Source organism: Paroedura picta, chromosome 16, assembly GCF_049243985.1.
Source record: "Paroedura picta isolate Pp20150507F chromosome 16, Ppicta_v3.0, whole genome shotgun sequence".
In the NCBI taxonomy this organism is placed as follows: Eukaryota; Metazoa; Chordata; class Lepidosauria; order Squamata; family Gekkonidae; genus Paroedura; species Paroedura picta.
The window spans coordinates 15992397-16002749 of NC_135384.1; the positions used below are offsets into that span (position 1 = coordinate 15992397).

General features: G+C 45.1%; 1 protein-coding gene across 1 annotated transcript; it reads left to right on the forward strand.

Annotated features, from left to right (window-relative positions):
- The first annotated feature begins 2328 nt into the window (after nt 1-2328).
- LOC143825513 (vomeronasal type-2 receptor 26-like) lies at nt 2329-8926 on the forward strand. The gene is made up of 6 exons (XM_077313539.1): nt 2329-2540; nt 2974-3265; nt 3641-4483; nt 6257-6484; nt 7492-7618; nt 7983-8926. Exons 1-6 carry the CDS (start codon nt 2329-2331, stop codon nt 8924-8926), a joined length of 2646 nt encoding a protein of 881 aa, XP_077169654.1.
- Nucleotides 8927-10353: the final 1427 nt, after the last annotated feature.

Consider the following 10353-nt stretch of genomic DNA (forward strand, 5'->3'; position numbering starts at 1 on the left):
CACCGGGTCATGTCTGACCCTTGGGGTGACGCCCTCCAGCGTTTTCATGGCAGACTCAATACGGGGTGGTTTGCCAGTGCCTTCCCCAGTCATTACCGTTTACCCCCCAGCAAGCAAGCTGGGTACTCATTTCACCGACCTCGGAAGGATGGAAGGCTGAGTCAACCTTGAGCCGGCTGCTGGGATTGAACTCCCAGCCTCATGGGCAAAGCTTTCAGACAGCTGCCTTACCACTCTGTGCCACAAGAGGCTCTAAGATGTGTTTATTCCAATGCAAGAAAGTTAACCCAACAGGTCCCTTGTTGGAACTGGGGAGAAATAGAAGCAGCACAGCATCTAACTACTCTGCCCACACCCTCTTCCTTAAAAACCAGAGAAATGTGGCAGATTTTGAAAGGTAACCCACCAGGCAGATAGCAAGGGGCTTGAGGCTGTGGCACTGCATTCCAAAGACAGGGAAGATGGGAGGGGGGCAGGTGTTAAAGGGAGACAGTGGGAAAGGAAGCTGGGTAGGATAAACTCTCTGGATCTACACAGAGAAGGAAGGGAAGGAACCTGGGAGTAATAGACTCACCGAATCTATGCAGCAAATCAGATTACACATCAAACAGAATCAAAACAAATGGCAGAAGCATTTGACAGGCTGGAATTTTCAGAGGTAATGCATGGCAAGTTGGGAATCTTAACACCGCCCGTGGCGCCACGGGCGCCACGGACTAAATAAAATGGTAAGGCGTTCTGAGGCGGGATGTGTCCGGGATGAGGAAGGGTCTGGATTGGACCCTTCCTCCGGACAGACAACCGGAAGGCGAAGCGCCTGCCGATTGGTCCCTCCGATTCCCAGCCCCGAGCAACTGTGAGCAGTTGCTTCTTTGCCGCCTGACGCGCCGAGAGGCAACAGAAAACTCCGAGGAGCCACCGACATTAAAAACAAAACAAAAAAACCCAGCCGAAAAGCGCCATTACCTGGCTCGCCGTCCATTGGGCAGGTTGCAGCCTGCCCACGAGACCAGGAGGGCCCAGATGCCGCCACCAACAACGGGCCCATGCAGCCGGGAGCAGCCTGCGCCGCCACAAGATGTCCCCGCCTCGCTGCAGCCGCCACCCGCCCCGCCTGCACGGAGCCGGGACCTCCAGCCTGAGTACCGTGGGGGAGCGGCGCCGCCGGCCAACCCGCCCACCTGACGCCCAAGCGTCCGGAAACAGCGCACGAGGCGCCGCGCCACGCCGCCCGCACAATGCTCTGCTTCCCCGCTGTCCCACGGAGCCGGGCTCGCCGCAGGCCACCCCGCCCACCTGACACCGAAGCCGCGCAAGAGGAGCCGTGCCGCTCGCACAACGCTCCGCTTGCCCGCTGTCCCACGGAGCCGCATGCGGAAGCCTCAACTTCGCGCTGGAGCGCCGCCTCCGCCGACCCTGCCAACCCGACGGCCAAAGCTGCCCCAGCCGCACCCAGGGAGCCACGCTGAGCAGCTCCAGACTCCAGCAACCAGCTCTCTCCTGCCTTCCAGCCCGGCTGCCTCCACTTCCTGCCTTGCACAGGCACTCCGGTAAGCCACAGGCCGGGGGGCGGGCCAGGATTACTCGCTGCAGCCTCCCCAGATGGCCAACACCCGGCCTCGGGTACGTGCTCTGGCCCCGCTGCCACCACAGCCTCCCTAGAGCCTGCTGTATTTGGATTACAGCGGGCTTATTTTCTAGTCTCTCCATAAAGTAGCAAAGAAAACAATTGCCTCTTGCTGTATCCTACTTTTCTAGTTGCCAGAATTACTGGTGAAACATCAGAGACTAAAGGTACTAGACAAAAGCCACATATCCCCCCAAACCCGTAACAATCAGTTTGTTCTGCTACTTCAGACCAACATGGCAGCCCACCCAAACGTTGAAATTCAAACACAGATGATGCTATTTTTCTCTTGCTATCCTCCTGAGAAGGATTGGACAATATTTCTTCTACAACATGATTACTATGTTATTTTTCCAGTCAAAGTTGCAGAGAAAATATAATGTTACGTGAGAGCTGTCCTTCCCTGTAATTATCCAATCATCTATGATTACTTCTACTTCTTCTCTGTCCCTAGTGAGTGCCCCAGATCATGAACAACATCACAAAGAACTGACGCTTTTCCAGTAGAACTGTGTCTTTCAGGAGCAGAGACTGTCCTCCATTAAACTGGCCACTGTTCTTTCTTTTGATCATTTATTATCCTGTATGCTCACTCTCCAAGACTGGACATTCCCCATCAGGCTGCAGACCACAGGGATACGTGGATCCTAATGCAGAAACAGGATCTAAATGAGAGATCTCCCTGTGTGCGGGTGGTAACCATGATATTGATCTTAATCCTCCTGCCTCATGTACTGTCCAAAATGCAAATTGCTAACTGTGACACCATTGACGATGAACCTCTCCCTATTCTTCACCAGTATTACCAGCCAGGAGAGCACATGATTGGGGCCATTTTCTCTCAGATCTACGTGTGGTCCGGCCAAATAAACTTTGAAAAGCATCCTTCTAATGATGTCTTTGATGACCTTATGTAAGAGGTTGTTTTTTAAATCGAAAGAATATATCTTGCCCATCTAATAGTCTTAATACTGGGGGTTGGTTTTTGCCATCTAGGCTGGGAGGGATGTCTATTCCTTTCTTCCTACATCTAAAGGTAAATTTCTCAATCGCCTTTGTCTAAAATGCAAAAGAAGCTAATGTTACTTCAACAATCCAACACACATCTCAATCTGTTTTGTCAATGACACGTCTCCCTTTAAACACTTCTATTAGTATGGGTGTGTCTGTCTTCCAGATTAGCATTCTTCTTCTTTAGAAAAAGTTTGCTTTTGCGTATCGAAATAACTTCACTCATCTCAAGCAACATCTTTTATGCAGCATTTTGAAAACACCAAACATTAAAACACAGCAAGTATCATATTTGAAAGTGCATGTAGTGACACTGCATGTATCTCCCATTGCAGAGTAATCACTCATATCTACCAGCATATCCTGGCTTTGGTGTTTGCTGTTCAAGAGATTGGTGAAAATCCCCAGATTTTGCCCAATGTCACGCTGGGCTTCCACATCTATAATGACTATTTCAGTGCTAGCCGGACCTATCAGTCCTCCATGGAAATTGCCTCCACCAAGGGCAGATTCATCCCTAACTACCGCTGTGATACCCAGCATGAACTAGCTGCAGTCATTGGAGGACCTCAGTCTGATACCTGTGTCCATATGGACACCATCCTATCTGCCTACAAGATCCCACAGGTAAGTAATAAATCAATACATCAGAAGTTTGTGTTTCTGGTTTGGAGTGACCCTTGTGAAATTCAAAAGACCTACCTTTTGTTCTTTATAAAGGTTAAATCATGACTCAGGGGTGAAAATCTATCTAAATTTGTCCAATTCATCATAGTGATAAATGGACTAATGAACAACCAGTCGAAGTGGGTGTACCATAGATTTATTAAAGGCATTTGGTAGACCTGTAAGATTTGTTTTGTGATCTGAGATGTAAAGAAATGTGTTTAGAAATAGTAAGCTAAGTACTGTTAGTTGAAAAATCCTTGATTTTTTTAGCAAGAAAATCAAAAGATGTTAGGAATCTTTTTGCTTTTTCACCTCTTTCCTATATTTCTTTAGCTTACATATGGTTGTGCTCCAAAAACAGACCGAGCCGAAGCCGTTTTCTTCTACCAGACATTTCCAACTGAAGCTCTTCAACATGTTGGGATTCTCAATTTACTAATGTATTTCAGGTGGACGTGGATTGGAGTGATCTCTCAAAATGAGATTAAAGAATTTGCAGAGAGATTTGTTCAGAATGTGCTGCCCATGTTTGCCCAAAGTGGCATCTGCTTTGATTTCATCGAGCAAACCCCCATATTATCATTTTCCACACAGTCTGCTGAAACCAAAAACCATGTTGATAAAATAGGCAGCGTTATCATGAGAAGCTCAGCCAATGCTGTGCTTGTATATGGTGAAATCGATGGCATGATTACTTTGAGAATATTGCTCCACCTTTCAGAATTCGAGGGCCTAACAATGAAGACCAAAAGTAAACTCTGGATTCTGACAGCCCAGATGGCGTTCACATCCCTGCCCTTACAAAGGAACTGGGACATAGGTTTCCTCCATGGTGCTATATCCTTTGCCAGTCACTCCAAGGAGCTTGTAGGATTTCGAAAATTCCTTCAGAGAAAAACCCCAGCCTCAGATAAACAAGATGGCTTCATCATGGATTTTTGGCAACAGACATTTAACTGTTTATTCTCCAAAACCACGGCAGACAACACAGATGAGGAGATATGCACAGGGGAGGAGAAACTGGAAGTGCTTCCAGGATCAGTATTTGAATTGAGCATGACCGGCCACAGCTACAGCACCTACAATGCAGTCTATGCTATTGCACATGCTTTGCATGACATGCGTTTATCCCATTGGAAACACAAGTCAAGGGTACATATAAATCAGCCATGGCAGGTAACAATCCAAATACACCAGTTTAGGATCTGGCAAACTGACTCCTTCATACTTTTCAGCCATAGATTCTATTCTGTGGAACAGTCACCTAGGGCAGGGGTAGTCAACCTGTGGTCCTCCAGATGTCCATGGACTACAATTCCCATGATCCCCTGCTGGCAAATGCTGGCAGGGGCTCTTGGGAATTGTAGTCCATGGACATCTGGAGGATCACAGATTGACTACCCCTGACGTAGAGGACACTAGTAGGTGCTGATTCCAGAGGTTTTGGGGAAAGGAAAGGTATAAATGAAGTATACCTTAATGATGCATCTTCAGCATTTTCCTTTGCATCTGCTAGTTTGTTAGTACTGGATCCAGTGCCATGTGGATCCAGTTTAGTAGAAGGGATATCGATGCTTAACTGGCTTCTCTATGAGACTCTTCATTTGGGTGCAATTACGGTTTCTATAGTAACGGCTTTTAAGCGCGTTTGTCAAAATAGCGGCACGTATCCTACACAGAAATGCTTAATAGTATATTGTGGCTCACCTGCCCTCCTCACCTTCAAGCCATCTCATCCTTTCCAGCCACCTTTTCATGCATTTTGCCTTCCTCGGCAGCAGTTGGAAAAGAAAGAAGAGGGAGCAATGCACTGGCACGTGCCCTGCAGGGGCCTGTCACTCACTGTAGGAAACCAATCCCCACCCGGCATATCCTGTCGATTTCTATAAGTGCCTCGAAGAGGCCTGTCACTCAGTGCAGGCAACCAATCCCCTTCCGGCATATCTGGTTGGTGCTTAAAGGTACCGCAATGGCCATATATTTTTTTGTTTTTAAAAACTTCTAATTATTAATTGAAATGTGTATGCACAGAAGCATAGACAGATAGCATTTGTTAAAGTTTTTAAACATCTACATTCGTAGCCACCTATGCTTTGCTCCACACGCGTTACCATTTTTTAAAGGCCATGACGTCCAATGACTGGTAGCCCTGGAGAAGGAGGCAGGTGTAAGGACAGGAGAACATGCTCCACTGGTTGTGTTGCTCACCGAGGAGGAGAACGTGTTCCACTGACTCAGGTTTCTTGGCGGGACATGATCAGAGTCTGTTGGCATTTCGAATTTTAGCATATCGACTTCTACTCACTGCCATTGGTAGAAGGTTTAGCCTTGCTAGCATAAAAAATTGCTTCAGGGAAGATGATTTTAAAGATGTAAAGTACTAGGGGATCCTTCTTGCTGGGGGATAGATATCAAAAAAGATGGGAGAGCATGTTTTGCATGCTCCGGCAATAGTGTTTTGATAGTCAATGTCCATGATTCATTGCCTGATGGTGTTGTAAGCTTGGTTCTCTTCAAGATTTTCCAAACATTGAATAGACAGTCCTGAAGACTGTAGTTTGATGTTACTCTTCACGAACCAGGGTGATAGAAACTTATCATACAACATAAGCTCCCAGCTTGGGCTCTAAAGTTCAGGCGGAGCCAGTATTTAAAGATACGGAGCCAGGCTAGAGAGGCCAGTTGGGTGACTCCAGTCTCCAAGTATATTGTGGAGACACAAATGCATATAAGGAGACCCAATAATTGATGAAGAAAGGCAGGTTGCAGCCTCTCTATTCCTACAGGGAGGTCTATACCCCATACTGATATGCCATAGAAAAAGTTTTGGGATCAGTATAGTTTGAAAAAGGGAGGTTTTGGCATCCCTTTCTATGAGTCCAAAAAGCATATCTTGGTTGAAATCTTCAGTTGATGATTTCTTTCCTTCTTTGATTCTTTCTTTCTCAGCTCCACCACATTCTGAGAGGCATCTCCTTTAACAACAGTGCTGGGGAAAAAATCACTTTTGATCAAAATGGACAATTAATAGCTGGATATGATATCCTCAACTGGGTCACATTCCCAAACCAGTCCTTCCTGCAAATTAAAGTTGGGAAAATAATTCCCAAAACAGATGGAAGACAAGTGTTCACCATTAATGAAGATGCTACTGTATGGCCTCAGAACTTTAACCAGGTATGGATCATTCAATGTTAGGATTTATCATTTCCTTTCTTCAATTAAGTGGTTTGGTTGGTTCATATAAGTGACTTATATCTGAGTTTGAATGCTGTGCATTAGATGAAAGCCGTTCCTTGGATAATTCTCAGGCTCACAATCATACAAGGAAAGACACTGAAGCGACAACCTGCATATGGTGTACCTCATTGCTGAGTTCATATGCATAAGTCTCAAAAGCCCAAACTAGCTTTGATATTGTCAGGTATCGGGAGTTTAGCTGGGGTGCCCTGATTGCTTCTTCTGGAAGACCACAAAAGAAGTCCAGATCAAAATTATTGCTTTAATTATCCAAATTTCAGAGGTCAGAGTAGCTTAGAGAGACAACTACCCTCAGCTTTGCCCTTTCCTGTGCCACCCAAACAGTTTTGTTGCTTAGTCTAGCACCTGCAATGTTGGGGTCCACCACTGTAACTCTGAGATAATCTGGTATAACTCCAAGACCTAATTCCCTTAAAGTTGTAACATTCACTCATGTCCCTAATCCTTTTTCACTATGGATCTCAGGATTGCACAGAGATTTAATCAGTAGACAAACATTGCAAAAGGGAACTCCACTTCAGAAGATTTAGTAAGTTTCCAAACCAATGTCCAAGCTAGAACATAAGATGTTAAAGGGGAACATGCCAAGGAAGAATCAGGGGGAAAAAACATCAATGAAAACTAACTGGTAACACCTAAATCTAGAAAATGGTGCTAAAATAATGTGGAATCAGTTTAAAAGAAAATACTGTTGCATGAAATCTTGAGGACGTGTGTATTTTTTCCAAGGATCCTTTTTTGTATGGGTATCTCCAGTGAATGTGCAAGTTCAAACTATCTTTTGCATAGTTTTTTCAAGATTTGTTCCTTTTGCCATTCCCTACTTAACTTTTGAGAAGCAAAATTTTCCTAACACTGAAAAAAAAAGCTGAGAAAATCTTCAAAAACATGCAATGAAATCCTCCTTTTATGCTTTTGGGCAGACACCTCCACTTTCCTTGTGTAATAACAAGTGCAGTCCTGGTTATGGGAGGAGAGGGAAAGAAGGAAAGCCATTTTGCTGCTATGATTGTCTCCCGTGCCCCATTGGGAAGATTTCCAACCAGAAGGGTAAGAAGCATTGTGGTTCTTACCCCAGCATACTTTCTTCAAAATGGATTGACTCACATCTCAATGGTGCTAATGGCTGGTGAGATGATTCAGTGAGATTCAATCGTTGTGAGGTGGGTAGTAATGTTCACAATACCTGGTTTGACTCAAAGAATAATACAGAAGTAGATCAAGAGAGCAAGGAAGTAGCCTTGCATTTTGATATCAAGAATGAGTAGACACCATCCGTTTGGAGACCTCTAATTTTTCATATTAATCTTCAAACTTTTACAATTTCTGATTAGTGGTACATTGTAGATGGAATTCCATGAGAAGAAAGCACCCCAATGATTGTCTCAGTTTAAAAAATTCATTTATTTTTTAGATACAGATGAATGTTTTGAGTGTCCAGAAGATCATTATCCAAATCATAAGCAAAACTCATGCCTGCCCAAAGTTATAAGCTTCCTGTCTTATGAAGAACCTTTGGGGATCAGTCTGTCCATTTTTACCTTCTCCTTTTCTATCATCACAGCTTTGGTGCTTAGGATCTTCATCCTAAACTGGAACACTCCCATAGTCAAAGCCAATAACCGGAACCTCACCTACACAATCCTCATCTCTCTCCTGCTCTCCTTCCTTTGTCCTTTGCTCTTCATTGGCCAGCCTCACAAAGTGACATGTCTCCTTAGACAACCAGCTTTTGGTATTATCTTCTCCGTGGCAATTTCTGCTGTGTTGGCCAAAACTATCATTGTGATTCTAGCTTTCAAGGCCACCACACCAGGGTCAAGGCTGAGGAAGTGGATGGGGGAACGTTTGATGGCCTCCATTGTTGTTTTCTGCTCCATTGTCCAAGCCACCATTTGCATTGTGTGGCTAGTAACATCTCCCCCCTTCCCAGATTTGGATGCATACTCAGTTACAGGAGAAATCCTTGTGGAATGTAATGAAGGGTCCGTGACCATGTTTTATTGTGTCTTGGGCTACATGGGCTTTCTGGCCATGGTGAGTTTCACCGTCGCTTTTCTAGCCAGGAACTTACCCGACAGTTTCAATGAGGCTAAATTCATCACCTTCAGCATGCTGGTCTTTTGCAGTGTTTGGCTTTCCTTTGTTCCAAGCTATCTCAGCACCAAAGGGAAACTGATGGTGGCTGTGGAGATCTTCTCCATCCTGGCCTCCAGCTCTGCACTGCTGAGTTGTATATTTTTCCCCAAATGCATTGTCATTATTTGTAGGCCTAATCTAAATACGAGGGAATGTTTGATAAACCGAAACATAAATGTTGTGTTACTTTCTCTAGGTCATAATTCAAGGTTTGCATAGAATGGAATATTTCTGACTGCTTCTATTTAGGATTGTCGGGAGCTAGAAACCAGGAAAAGTCTTGGGGAGCGAAGTCGGAATAATATCACTACTATGGCATTATTTCAGTTCCATGAAAAAGCCAAAAAGTAGGAGGTTTGAACGGGTCTAGAGACATACATATTGATGTTCTTGATCCCTTTCTAACCTCTATAACATTCCTATTGCTGCAGGAGGAGAGGTAAAGTGTGTTAACTTGACTCCAACACTGATGCTGTGCAGCGTCACATCTATTAATAATAAATAAGTAATAAATAACTACATACTAAGTCCAATATTTTGCAATTGTATTTTCCTGAGCACAGGCTGCGTGACTGCGGCCTTTGTAAGGAAGAGCAAGACTGTTGCCCTAAAAGAACTAGCCCCTCCAAAATTCTTGATCCTACCTACATCACTCCTGGGAGAGGGGGGGAAGTATGGCCAAACTAATCCAGAAAGCTATCTCCTATAGGATGATCCTGGGTATTGAATGTGTTGTCTGGGGTGGGACTCAGTTAAGAACAAAATGCAAAATGCAGCTGCTAGGGTCCCCACAAGATCATCTTGGAGGAATCACATCCAGCCTTTGCTGAGCTAGCTGCCTTGGCTATGAATTGGGTACCAGATGAAGTTCAACATTTTGGTACTTACCTTTAAGGCCTTCCACGGTCTCGGCCCCACATATCTGAGAAAAAGCTTATATGCTTATGCCCCTAGCAGGTCTCTTCATTCTGTGGGTTTGAATCTGCTGTTGGTCCCTGGTCCCCAGGAGGTATGCCTGGCCTCGGCCAGAGCCAGGGCCTTCTCGTTCCTGGCCCTGACCTGTTGGAATGAGCTCCTGGAATGGCTGAGGGTCCTCCACACATTCAGTTGAGTTCAGGCTAAGGAAGATCTGGGTCCCTCCACTAGAGGTCCCCAGAGGTCCACCATATGCCGGACTATCTAGGCAGGGGAGGCTTCTTCCAAGATTGGTGAGCAGTTGTGTACTGGGTCTGGACTGGTAAGATGGGAGGGAATAGATGCAGTTAGGCTGCCTATTACTGTATTTATTGTTTTATGGGCTTTTATGTAACTGTCATGATCTGGCTTTGTACAGCAGTGGCAGTTAATGAATTTAAATATAAATAAATATATAAACTCGTCTGTCTGGCGGATGTACCATCTGCCTAACTCACCAGCAGGTGTTCTGCTGAGCTTCTGAAGGTGGCACCCACCTGGGTGTTACAATATTCTCCAGAAGATAAAGAACTTGTCTTTTATTTTGGGGACCTTCGAGGGGGGGGGCAAAAGGAGGCAGTGGTTAAGCCCTGGGTGAAGAAACCATCTCTGGATCTGCAGAATCCTTCCAACTACTGCCCCATCTCAGATCTTACATTTTGGGGGGAGCTGATTGAGCCAGTGGCCCAGAT